The sequence below is a fragment of the Nematolebias whitei genome, chromosome 18, assembly GCF_014905685.2.
Source record: "Nematolebias whitei isolate Nwh7 chromosome 18, NemWhi1, whole genome shotgun sequence".
NCBI lineage: Eukaryota > Metazoa > Chordata > Actinopteri > Cyprinodontiformes > Rivulidae > Nematolebias > Nematolebias whitei.
The window spans coordinates 23036056-23049230 of NC_056515.1; the positions used below are offsets into that span (position 1 = coordinate 23036056).

The following is a 13175-nucleotide window of genomic DNA, read 5'->3' on the forward strand; positions in this document are numbered from 1 at the left end:
CTCTTGGCCACGCCCACTTCTCCGCTCTGCACGAACAGCTGATCAGCTGCAGCAGGAAGCTCATCCCGCAGTATGGGCTGCACAGAGGTGCAGGAGGTGCGAAATAATTATAATAAGTTACAAGTTATAATAAGTTTGCAAAGTAGAGTTTGTATGAACTGCTATGGCATTTTAAGATGATTGTTTAAAATGGGTGGCACAGTGGAGCAGTTGGTAGAGCTGGCGCTTCTCAGCGACAAGGTTGCTGGATCGAATCCCAACTCCAGTTTCCTCCCACAGACCAAAAACATGCATGTTAGGCTCATTGAAAACTAAATTGTCCCTAGGTGAGAGAGAGTGAATGATTGTCTTGTTTGTCTTTATGTGTCCCTGTGATGGACTGGAGACCTGTCCAAGGTGTCCCCCACCTCACGCACATGACTGCTGAACATGAGCCCCAGCGACCCATAAAGGAAGAAGCAAGGAGGATAACAAATGGAAAGATTCATTTAAAGATGTCTGAATCAGTATATTAAGTGAACATCCATTATTAGCTTGATAATCTGGTCAGAGTTAAACTCTTTTTCTCCAACCTGAATTAAATTAAAGAGTTATCTGCAACAGGTAACATCTTAAAAGTTTCTCATAGAATCCCACAATGTTCAAGTGCTTTTCCCTACAGCCTTGAGAGAGCTTGAGGACACTGTACAAAATGTCACTGAACAATGTTCATAATTCATCCTACAGAGAGAAGATGCTCGCTGTTAGCACAAGCGGCTAATTAAGTTGTGTAATGAATCCTGGCTCTAATCTGTGTAATGTGTAAAGTTATTTATAGCTCACTCATGAAACTGACAATATGGCAGCAGCAGCTCTACGGAGAAGTGTTGCCAATCAGAGAAAACATTAAAGGGCATTTCCAATATTTACAGTACATGTTCATTTTCAGTTTTGCTTCACTTTTGTAGATTTTCGTGTTGATTTACCTGAGTGTTTTTGTTTTCTTAATGCTCCAAAATAAAGGCTCTGAATGGATTAAGTTTGATGAACAAGTCATCACAATTACAAATAAGTGACATTTCTTCAATATTGTCACAAAAATGTGCAAACTTAAAATATACGTGTAAAATTATGTAAAAAAAATGGTGTACTAGAAGGAATGCACATTCCATGTTAGAGTTTTAAACTAAGATCTGTTGATGGAGTTGTAGCCACTTTGGTCAAATTTAGCAAATAACAGTAAGTTCAGTCACACTGTGTGTTGTGTTCAGGATAACTCTCAGCTACTATCACACCAAAGTTTTACACAAATAATTAAACATTGACTGCGTTACAGCATTTGTGTTTGCTGAGGTTGATTAGCTGTGGCAGCCATCTTTAATTGACTGGCTTTAAAGTGTATTCAGTTGCAGCTGTTCGAATCTGAAATATTTAGCTTAAAGGCACACTTAAACATTATCACTGGTCTTTCTGTGACATGAAATAATTGTAAGAAACTTTACCGTCCATGGTGTGATCATTTTTTCTTGTTTTACACCCTGTTGTAAAGACGGCAATGTTTGATTCTTATGGTTGTTGATTTATTTTACTATATCTGAAAATATAAAATATTGTTGTTTTTTTTATTTTCTTCTGACAAATAACATTTTGTACTTTTTGGCATCAGGAAGATGATTTAGAAACAACCAAATTTTACAAAATTACCTAACTTTTTTCCTGGATCTTTGACACTTTTTTCAAATTTTTCAAATTGATTTCAAAGTTAACTAAATTTATTGGTGAATGACACCAGGTGTAAGATGTGTCCAAGAAAAGCCATGTCACTCACATCGTCAGGACTTTGACGTCCATAATCTCTTGTCTGAGCTCCCTGCAGGCTGTAGAGTTGTAGTCAAAGGCGCCATCATAGTTTTCCAGATACCTGGAGGGAGAAACACAGTCATCTGCTGCCTGCAGCGATCAACACACACCATTAAAAACAAACTGCTGGAATAATTTACAGTACCCACAGAAATTAGCAAGACACATATTTCTAATTGACAACAAAATGTCTGTGGTTTGACTTTATGAAACATTACAATATAGCAGTTTGGGATGACGAATGACAGACGTGATACAGCCAACTAGGCATCACGCACAGGACGTTAACTGTTTATTATTAGACACTTGCACCAGATTCTAAAACATCTTAGACTAAACCAACTTAGTAAAGAAACATTGACCCTCTCATATATATATATTTTTAATTAAACTGGTTATTATGGAAAATTGCAATGGCGTTAAACTGGAGTTAAACAGGTTTATATGCTTGTTTATAGAAATAAAGCTGACACTGGAAAGTATTTGAAATGGAAAATAAGAGTTGATTTTAGTGCGTTTAGTTCAAATGGTGGATTAGACGGTTATTGTCTGGTGAGTATGAGCATGGGGTGTTTGTGCTTTTTTTGTTAGCTTAAACTCATAATGAGTACTCGCTGCAATAACATATTTATTCTAAACAAAGAAACAGTTGGAGTACAGTATGTATATTATTATTAAAGTTTTTTTCGGACTATAAGGCGCACTTAAAACCCTTTAATTTTTTTTAAAAATCGACAGTGAGCCTTATAATCCCGTGCACCTTATGTATTAAGACTGGTTGTGCTTACTGACCTCGAACCAATTATATGTGGTACACGGTGCTCAAAAATCTGTCAGAATGAACTTATTTCGCTTAATGCATCTTATAATCCAGTGCGCCTTATAGTCTGAAAAATATGGTATATCTTGTTATTATATAACGCACTTTGGTAACAGTTCCTGTTTTAAATGTGCTATACAAATACATTTGACTTGACTTGACTATTATTTTAAACACTGCTATTATTAAGCTGAAAATATTACATTAAATGAATCATTTAAGGCACTTTTCTGTTTTTTTTTTTTATATAATTTATGCTCTTTGTGCAATTTGAATGTGTTGAAGAAGTCTCTTGCAGCACAGCATTTCCTCTGCATGTAATCTGAGTGAGTGAGAATAAAATTAATGGCTGTATTTGTGTCATTAGGTGCTATACGGAGGTTGAAAAGGGAGGATCGGGAAACCTCTGCTGTAATATTTATCGTCCTTCTGGTTTGGTAGAGTTGAAAGGGAGTTCTGACGAGTAAAAGAACATAAAAAGATGTCCCTATAGAAAGGTTATGAGCAGTAAGTATCTTACCTGTTGTAGATGCTGTTCTAAATTACCTCAATTTGTAGCAATAAAAATTAATTCAGATCAGATCAATGAGCTAACACAAGTTCAAGTGAGGCCAAGGCCAAAGTGATCTGCTGCCATCTTAAAACAGCTCTGATCTAAAATTTTATTGTGGTTCATTTAAATGTTACTTCACAAACTTTTATGCTGCTATCACAATACACAGTCATTTAAATAGAAATTATTATTTATGTTGGAGCCTGTGTTGATTTGTATAAAGCACAACTTGGCAGAGAAACTAATTGGTGAGTACGTGTTGCATTGTATAAAACAAATTACAGATATTTAAGCAAAGTCCAGTGGTTTCATATCCAGATTTTTCATTAGATAATTCCTCTGACTAAGTTCACGTCATATGCGCCAGTTTGCAACATGCGTTTCATGTGACTCATTACTGGTAACAGACCACCAACCAAAAGGGACTTCAGCACAAACGGTCATAAACTACTATGTAAATAACTACGTCATGCTAAACTGACATTAATGTAAAGGTTTAGAAAACATTGTTTGCATGAATTGCTGTGAAAAGTTTGAAATTGGAGTTATTTGAGGACAACAGTAATCCACTTTGGTCTTTGTCTTGCTCTGACTAGCCATTAGCTCATCTGTCCAGTTAGAACTCATCGTCATTTTTTCAAATCGAGGTTGCTCAGAGTGCTATCTACAACAGGTAAGACAGTTACTGTTCATGCGCTTTCCACAGGATACTTCTTCAATAAATTACATTTTTTAATTCCTTTAGCTTCTATAATGATAATTTGCTAAAGCCTCAAAGCATATTTGACTCATGTGAGACTAAAATGTTTATTTATTTACTCATTTTTGTTACTATGGTGAATTTTTTGGTGTAAAGGAAAAATAATATCTGAAGGGCTGTTTACTCTTTCAGCTATTTGTGATCATTTACTTCCAGGGAACTAATCCAGTGGCAACTGATGATCAAAATGAACAGTTTTTTGGGGAAGTTTTTGGGCAGCACGGTGGCTTAGTATTTAGAATTGCTGCTTCACAACAAGAAGGTCCTGGGTTCAAGCCTTGTCTTGGACCTGGGGTCTTTCTGTGTGCAGTTTGCATGTTCTCTTCCTGTTTATGTGAGTTTTCTTGGGGTACTCTGGAGTCACGGTCCAAAACATGCCTGTTGGGCTGCCTTCAGAACCGCCTTGTAATCAGTGATCTCAATGGGATTTGCCTGATTAAATAAAGGTTGATTAAAATAAATAATTAACCAGTTTTTCATATTTCCTATTACAATCTGAGTTAGGCAGCTTTGCTGTCTTTTTAAGGCTTTGTCGCAGGTTTTCAGGGAATACAAGACATTTCTGTTATTATACTCATTATTTACTAATTGTGGGGACAAAATAACTGTAGTTAAGACTCTATATCAATTTTCACTGGTAAAAAAAAAAAAAAGAGATTTTGCACCAAAGATTTATTTTTCCAAACAATAACTATAATGTCTTCTACTTTAAAAGAAAGTTGTTGGATCTTAAATGAAAGATGGTGTTTTGAAAGATGGTATGAAAAGTAAAAAAAACAACATTACCTGTGCCTGTGGAGGTAAATGAGGTGAGTTATGAAGAAAATGTATTGTAATATAAGAATGCAACGAGCAATATCATGGCATGATGCTTGAAAGTAACAAGATGCTGGGATGAAATGGTACAAATAAGGGATGATGAAACTGGTTGTCTACATCCACCTGATGATGCAGCATTTTCTGAGGTTATTCTAAGGAGAGCTTATGTAACGAGCTCCATATGCAAAACTGGGCTGCTCGTTTTTGTTTTAGCTAAGATGATGAAACCTTTGCAAGTGTGCAGGTTCTAAAAACCAGACTTTAAATAAATCACTTCACAAGATGGATGCCCGCATCTCTTCAGGCATCTTAAACTGACCAATCCAGCATTTTATTACAGATATGGACATCTGTTACTCAGCAAAATGATGATTTTGAAGATTTTGAGAGTGGGTGGGGGGAAGGTGTCACATTCTTGTCTTCTTGTAACAAAGGAAGTAAAGTGCGGGGAGAAGGTGGGTTAATCCGAGACAATGCAGATGTGAGAAGGGGGAGACAGGGAGAGCAGAGAAAAGTGTCCACACTATGTACATGGCATACACACAGAGCTGTGCAGAATACATGAGACACAAGTTGAGGAGGACCAGGCATTTTAAAGATGGGTGCTGGATGGGACACAGCGGGGACAAGGAGAAGCCAGTACATCAACAGGAGCTTCATCAACCAGCTTCTGAAGGAGGGAAGGGAGGGTCGACGGGAGGATCAGACAACATGCACGAGCAAATCTGAAGTGCAACCACTGAAAAGTATGAGAGTTTATACCTGTCAGACTAATGAAAAAAGAAAGAAGCATTCTTTGTGTTTCTGTGAAAAAAATACTAGAAATGCCTTCAAACCGGCCTACCTTCGAGGGTGGGTTTTTTTCTTCTTAATGTCAGCTAGGCAGGGTGTGACTATTACGGAGATCTGTGAATCTGGCTGAAAATTCTGACGAAAACATCTGTCAACATGCAGACAGGTTGAGTTAGAGTTAAAAATGTGCGACGTTACCCCCTGTGACATCACCACCCCTGCTAACCCCAAAAAGAAAAATGCGAATGTGTTGCTGCTGCTTGTGTTCTTTCTAAAGATGAGCGTATCCCAGTCCACACATGCAGGGCTGGGTAGTTTCCTTTCACTCTATCGCTCTCTCTCTTCTTCTTCTTCTTCTTCACACACATGCTCACACATTCTCTCTTTTTTCTCTCTCTCTCTCAGAGATGTTGTGCAGTTAGTCAGGTTGGAAAGGTACCTTTTCCTTCCATTTCTGGCTGGCTTCAGAGATCCGTCATCGAAGAAATTAACGGGGCCGGTCCAATTTCCGGTCTCGTCCCCTTTGAGTCGGCTAAACTGTTGCGCACTAGCAAGAAAATCAGTCAGTTTATATGGGATTTACTGTCCTCATGTTGTGCACACATACTGACAAATTCACATTTTCATTCATGTACACCCTCACTCATTCACAGGCCTGTCACGATAACAAATATTTCTGGGCGATTAATTGTCTCAGAAATTATTGTGATAAACGATAATATTGTTTGAAATTTGACAATAATTAGTAATTGTCAAATTTAAGAAGAAATTTGTGTGTAATGTCTTTTTTGACCACTAGATGTCAGTATAAGAATGTCTGAGCGTGTCTCTTTACGAAAAATGGGAGGGAGGCCTCTTGACGTGGCATGGGCTGTCTCTCCTTCCTTTGTTTCGGTTCTCAAAATGGCGGGCACTCGGTGTGGTTTGAGCTCTTTAGCGTAGCATTTTTCACATAAAGCTTTTAAGAAAAAAATCAGTAAACAAGTTCTCAGCTTCTTTTTGCAGAGAAAAACAACTTTTTACACGAAGGCACGTGTTTCAACCGTGAATTCAGAGCTTTGACAAGATGGAGGTTTATTCCTGAGGTCGGTCCATTAGCTTAGATTCTCAGTTTAGCTGCTTTGAATGATCCAAAAACGCAATTTTGGACGATTAAAACAGATTTTAAAGAGAAAAGGGAAAGGGAGGGGTCAGTGAGGAGCACCGGACTTGAGCCTTTTGTCATCCAGTGTCTTCAGTAGAAAGAGAGACACAAAGAAACAATGAAGCCGATAAATGAAAATGAGGTTGATAATTTTCTTTTATCATGCGATTAATTGAGTTATTGTTTATCGTGACAGGCCACTCATTCGCATACATTAATCTGGACCAGATTTTTTTTTTTACACTTTTAACACCAAATATGTTTCAAATCAATTCAGAGTTAATGGCAGCATGGTTTAAATGCTTAATTTATGCTCTGTTGAGCTGTCGCCACAACTCTAAGTGGGACTCTGGCATTTACACTCTGCAATATTGGCTTGCCGGTAGCGTTGGACATATAAATTGGTGAATTAAAGTCACTGTAATTTAAGAGGAAGACAATGATGTGTGCCAACTTGTTGCTGCAAATGTCTAAGGAAGTGATGCCAATAGATTTGCCAAGCCTCCTCGTGCTACAAAAGAGTTTAGACCATATTTTGAGCCAGATATGACTCGTAAAAAGGCATTTACACACAAAAAAAGGTCAACGGATGTAACATCACATCATAAAACATGTTTGTAAGGTCAAATTTTATAGCCTAATCCAAACTGGAAACTACATTTCATGGCATTTATCCAGTCTTAAGTTTGAGTCAAGTTGTATGATTCCTATCTTGGTACATTTTTCAGAAAAGACCATTCGGCAGGTTCTCCGTTGTTATTTTTTTCACCACACTACATTGCTTTCATACTTTTTCTAGTGGACTTGTTCTTTGAAAAGTGCCCAACACATCTGAATAATCATATTCCATCCATCCAAACTTGACTGGGTTCTCAAGTTCTATTATCCGACTGACGATTATGCAAGTGTTCATGTGTGAGTCATTTTTGATGAGGACTCTGTAGGCGTCGTGCTCATTTCAGCTGGGAGACCAAACCCAAAGAGCCTCTCTGGGTGCATTATGTGAGCGAGCATTCATCACAGGGGACTTGGGTCAGTACCGATCTGCAGGCACTTTCTAGCTTCCCTGAGTGCTTTTTTAACATCGCTATAACTCTCTGCGAGCTTTAACAGAAGTGAGCACACTAAAATTAGAGGCATTTATGCCTTTGTTTAGAACAAAAGCTACTCAAAGCAAAAATGATTCAAGCGCCATTACAGAGCACAGACCTTATTTACTAGCCCAAACACCAGGCCTGTTGAGAGCTGATCTTACATAACCATAATACAGATGCAAACAGATTGGTTTGATGTCTTTAAGTCAAACATTAGGAGAACATTGATTTCCCTTCCACTCGTTTCCTTTAAGCGCTTCATCCTGTTCAGCACTGGGGGAGCTGGATCCCATCCCAACTGTAGACCATTTATCTGATGCAGACTCCATTATGAGCTCTGTCCAGTCCATAATCCAAGCATTAGTGTACAAACATGCAAGCACAGAAGTCCTCTGCATGCTATCATTAAACCCTTAGCCTTGCCAGGAAGTACTCACAGGTTTGGTTTAATCACATTAGGTTCAGGAGTTTCCAAAACTCAAAACATACATTTTTCTCAATTTAACTTGTGATTTCTGGAGGAGTAACATCTATGAAACAGTGCCTCCAAAAAGTTTTTAAAGGGGTGGCCAGAAGGAGGACACTATTAATATTGGTATAGCACACCAAAACAAAAACCATAAGAGAATTTCAGAAGTTTAATACTGATGCCACACTTCTTCTTCTTCTTTTGGCTTTTCCCTCTTCAGGGGTCTCCACAGTGAGTCATCCTCCTCCATCTCACTCTGTCCTCTGTCCTCACTCCAACTACCCCCATGTCCTCTCTAACTGCATCCATATATTTTCTCTTTGGTCTTCTTCTTTGTATTTTTCCTGACAGCTGCATTTCTAACATCCTTCTACCAGTATACCCACTGTCCCTCCTCTGGACATGTCCAAACCATCTGGCCTCTCTAACTTTATCTCCCAGTTGTTCAACCTGTGCTGTACCTCTGATGATCTCATTCCTAATATTATCCATCCTTGTCACTTCTAAGTAGAACCTCAACATCTTCATTTCCACCACTTCCAGTTCTTTCTCCTGTCTTTTTGTCAATGCCACTGTCTCTAGACCATACAACATTTGGTTCTACCACTGTCTTGTAAACTTTTCCTTTGACCTTTGCTGACACCCTTTTGTCACAAATCACTCCTGAAACTTTTCTCCATCCACTCCATCCTGCCTGGACTCTCTTTTACCTCTTTACCACACTCACCATTTTCCTGGACAGTGGACCCCAAGTACTTGAAGTCCTGCATCTATGTGACCTCTGCTCCTTGTAGCCTCACTGGTCCACCAGCCTCCCTCTCATTCATGCAAATGTACTCTGTCTTACTACGGCTGACTTTCATTCCGCTTCTTTCAAGTGCATACCTCCACCTCTCCAAGTTCTCTTCCACCTGTTCCCTGTTCTCACCACAGATCACAGTGTCATCTGCAAACATCATAGTCCTGCCTGACCGCATCTGTTAGTCGGTCCATCACCAGAGCGAACAACATGTGATGCCACACATAGGTTATTAAACAATACTTAATTACAGGAGGTAAGAAACTGCCCTACATAATTTATTTCTACAGTTGATAAACAACACAGTTACAAGTGAACTCACTGAACCTCTCCTGCCTTGAATTCACAAATAAAACCAGCATTTCTTGAAAGAATGTGTCGCCTGCTGCCTTGCATGCCAGAGTTTTAAGAAAAGCTCTTGCGTGCTCTGGTAGCACTCAGAGTATGTGTTGGGTATGGCTCTCAGCTACTACCAGACCAAAAATTACTTTAATGTTTGTACAATTGACAAAGGTATATCCATTTTAAATGTGTTGGTGAGCTGTAGTGGCTATCTTGACTCATGCTTTCACCTTGGTAGCATCATTGCATTCATAGATTTTTAAAGATAGCTTATTTTTTTGTCTTTTAAATGTAATTTTGGGGGCAGATAGGTTTTCTAATACAAAGAGTAGCTTTGTTTTACGTTGATGTAATTGTAATCTAAGACGAACTGAAAATACAGTAAGTCATTTAACTATTTATTTTTAAATATGATCTCATGTTTTTAATTGCAGATTTAATTAATCCTGACAGTACGGGCCGCCTAATGTTGGGATAATCTTTAATCTGCACACCCACACATGTTCGGATGGTTAGAAAGCAGTTCCAGCCTACAACCTTTGTTTTTTTCTTCATAACTGCGAGTATTTTTAGATTATTTCATACACATTTTGTATGTTTTTTCACTGTTCTGATCCTAATAAACTTCTGCTGAGTCGATGATTGTAAACATCCTTCATTTTTCTGCTGATTCATAATGACATTAAAACTCAGTGACCAGATTTCTCAGGTGCAGTCATGTCCATGCCTATATGTAGAGCCTTTTGGGATTAATGTGTTCACAAAGTGAGTTAGTGTAAAGGGGATACGTCTGAACCACAATGTCTCCTCTGCAGCAAGGATCCCTGTGTTTTAGAGCCCTGACCCATATGAGTGTGGTAAACAGATTGGGTGTGGTCAAACCCATGTGAATGGCCTTGAATTGTTTGATAAGCAACATAAGACAGCTTATTCCTTTTAGATCTCCCCTTTTTTTTTTTTCCTGTAGTTCACACACTCATCCAAACACAGTCATTTCATCACTCCCTTTCAGTCTCTCCCTGTCTCCCCTTCTTGCAACTGTGCAGACAGACTGTAGCAAAATGGCTGCCGCTGAGCCCACTGGTGTCCGATGCGTGGCTTGTTCACCCCCTCTCTCCTACAGGCTGAGTGAAGACAAGGCGCAAAGTCAGGCAGAGAGAGCTGAGGGCGAGTGTGTCTGGATTTATGCATCTCCCTGCAGAAAGCAGGATGCATGAATCCAAACTGAGATTTCTCAGACCAGTCCAGCAGCATGGCAGGGGAGGGGGGGTTATAGAAGTGCAGGGGGCTCTCAAATTGCAGCAAATATATATGTTTGCTATCAAGTAAACATATATGCGCTGACTGTTGGAAACAAAAACTGAAGATGGGTGCGGGGAGTTCTTTATTTTACAGATTTATTTTTTTTTCTGACAAGATTTTTTCAAACTACCTAAAAAACAAAAGAACAAATATCCAGCTTCTCAGCATCTGCTCGTCTCACACTGAAGGGAGGAAAGTGGCCTGAAAGTTGGTGAATAATGGCTCTTTGAAAGGGTTTAAAGTGTGGGCTCAGCTCATGCTGCAGAGCTCTGCAGTGGCTGCATGTGTGCACTAATCTGGTGACATGATTTGTCACTAAAACAGAAAAAAAAACACCACGTGTTCTGCAATCATCATCATCATCATCATCATGGCTCCTGTAATAAAACAAAATGAATAAAAATAACATCTGATGACCAGTCAAGAAAGCTGGAACAGAAAAACAAACAAAAGTCTTGGAGGGGGAAATAAAAAGAAGAAGAAAAGGGGGAAACATCACCATACCCAGCTGAAGTGCTGTTTATGGTGTGAATCATGATGCTCAAATCTTTGGAAAATATCAAAAATAAATAAATAAACCCAATGGAAATAGTTTATATGCTGCTGGAGAGATAAATTGATGGTTATAATTTTTAATATATCTCAGCTTATACCTCCCAACATTTTATAAGTTTATCAGCCATATTTGATCCTAAAACGACTAATCTCTGCTTATAAGGAGATGAAATCCACACTTACCTCTTGATGTAGTTTTTGCCATAAAGAATCTGCTGTAAAAGCGTGACGAGTCCAAACGCGCAAATAAATATGAAACAGAGGGATCTGCTGCCGAGCAGATCTTTGGCCGACGACGGGTCGGAGTAGGTCATCCTGCGGCGCAGCATCCAGGCTGATGGGGACACCGAGGTGTCTCTGTCCCCGCTGCATTCAGGACCACGACTGGAGGTGTCTCATATGGATCTTGTTTTTTTGTTTGTTTGTTTGTTTGTTTTTTTCTAGGCTTTGTCGCTCCCTCCTGAGCACAGCATCATTATTACTAGATCTCTGCGTCCAGATCCAAATCAATGAAATAGCTCCAGCACGTTGGCCTAAATTCTTGTTTTGTGCGTCCGATGCAGCCGTTTGCGGACAGAGAGCGACCCAGCGCAATAAATCGTGAAATTCAATTGGAAATCGCCTAGAAGTTGATTTTTCTGTTCTGAATTAGGATGCTAATTGAGCATGAAGAGGATAAACGCACGCCCCTTCATGCTTCACGTCAAACCTGAGCAAAGCGACGTGACTGAAATGACAATAAAAAAAGAGGATGCGCCTTTTCTTAGCCTGGCAGCCGCGGGAGCGCGCCGCGCCTCTGTCACGCGCTTCTTACTCAGCCAAAGCCCCCACAAGGTCACCGTTCTCTTTTCAAGGGTGCACCTGCGCGCGTACAACATCCCAGTGCATCTGAGGCTGCAAAGCTGTGGGTTTATTTCTGCACACATCCACAGTCCGCTGGTTCGGTTCCTCTCCAGTCACCTGCTGTTTATTCTGCTGAACACTGCTGAGCACGCGTGATTATTCAGTTTTCAAGGTGAATACGTGTTCTTTTTCTTGACCCAGTGGAGGATCCTGAACGCCACACAATGAAGATAATCAAATCTCACCTCAGGCAGAAAACGTTTCACAACTCACTGACAAGCAGCAAACTTTTACATGCAGCTGAACACTGCAAAAAAATAAAAACTATATTTTTGAAGGGTAACAAAGCATTTTACAAATTAAAGGCCTTGCATTCCTTGAACCATGCATCCATCATCTTTCTGCTTCTTCTTCTTCGGGTCACGGAGGTCACTGGTGCCCATATCCAGCTATCAAGGTTGGGGACACCCTGGACAGGTTTCAAGTCCACTGCAGGGACACATAGAGACAAACAAGACAAACAACCATTCACTCTCTCACTCACACCTTCAGATGATTTACAGTTACCAGTTGAAATTTGTTAAGGAATGAGAAGCTGCTGTGATGTGCACAAATGTCTAAATGTTGCCGAGGTTTGAACTAAGAGTTATGAGGATTTTAATTCTAATCAGAGGAATGCACCGAAGCAGTTGAGAGAAACTGTTAATGAAATTGATACCAAAAGTGAATCAGTGGTTACTTTCTGAAAGTTTCATTAAAGTTTGTTTGCTGGTTTGTGAACTACTTTACTAATGCCACCAACAGAGTAGACAGACAGACAGACAGACAGACAGACAGAGATAGACAGACAGAGATAGATAGATAGATAGATAGATAGATAGATAGATAGATAGATAGATAGATAGATAGATAGATAGATAGATAGATAGATAGATAGATAGATAGATAGATAGATAGATAGATAGATAGATAGATAGATAGATAGATAGATAGATGCCATCTGCTTTACACATATTGTACAAGTGAGTCACATGTTTCAGTAAT

The 13175-nt window shown here is 39.3% G+C and overlaps 2 protein-coding genes across 2 annotated transcripts in view; one reads left to right on the plus strand and one right to left on the minus strand.

The window, feature by feature from the left end:
• Positions 1 to 1803: 1803 nt before the first annotated feature.
• Positions 1804 to 12077, minus strand: st8sia5 (ST8 alpha-N-acetyl-neuraminide alpha-2,8-sialyltransferase 5). The gene is made up of 3 exons (XM_037691987.1): positions 11472 to 12077; positions 6023 to 6130; positions 1804 to 1900 (listed from the first exon to the last, which is right to left on the minus strand). Exons 1-3 carry the CDS (start codon positions 11615 to 11617, stop codon positions 1804 to 1806), a joined length of 351 nt encoding a protein of 116 aa, XP_037547915.1. The 5' UTR covers positions 11618 to 12077.
• The window catches only part of rpl37 (ribosomal protein L37), a 6714-nt gene continuing 5493 nt past the window's right edge, over positions 11955 to 13175 (plus strand). Inside the window, 1 exon segment of the mRNA XM_037691988.1 lies at positions 11955 to 12157. Within this exon segment, the coding sequence (XP_037547916.1) occupies positions 11955 to 12157 (203 nt within the window).

Excerpts from the sequence above, each read along its gene's own strand:
- st8sia5 (XM_037691987.1), bottom strand. The coding sequence starts at position 11,617 with ATGCTGCGCCGCAGGATGACCTACTCCGACCCGTCGTCGGCCAAAGAT. Across the intron at positions 6,131-11,471 it reads GGCAAAAACTACATCAAGAG|TGCGCAACAGTTTAGCCGAC; the intron begins GTAAGTGTGGAT and ends TTTTCTTGCTAG. Across the intron at positions 1,901-6,022 it reads GCCAGAAATGGAAGGAAAAG|GTATCTGGAAAACTATGATG; the intron begins GTACCTTTCCAA and ends TTCTCCCTCCAG.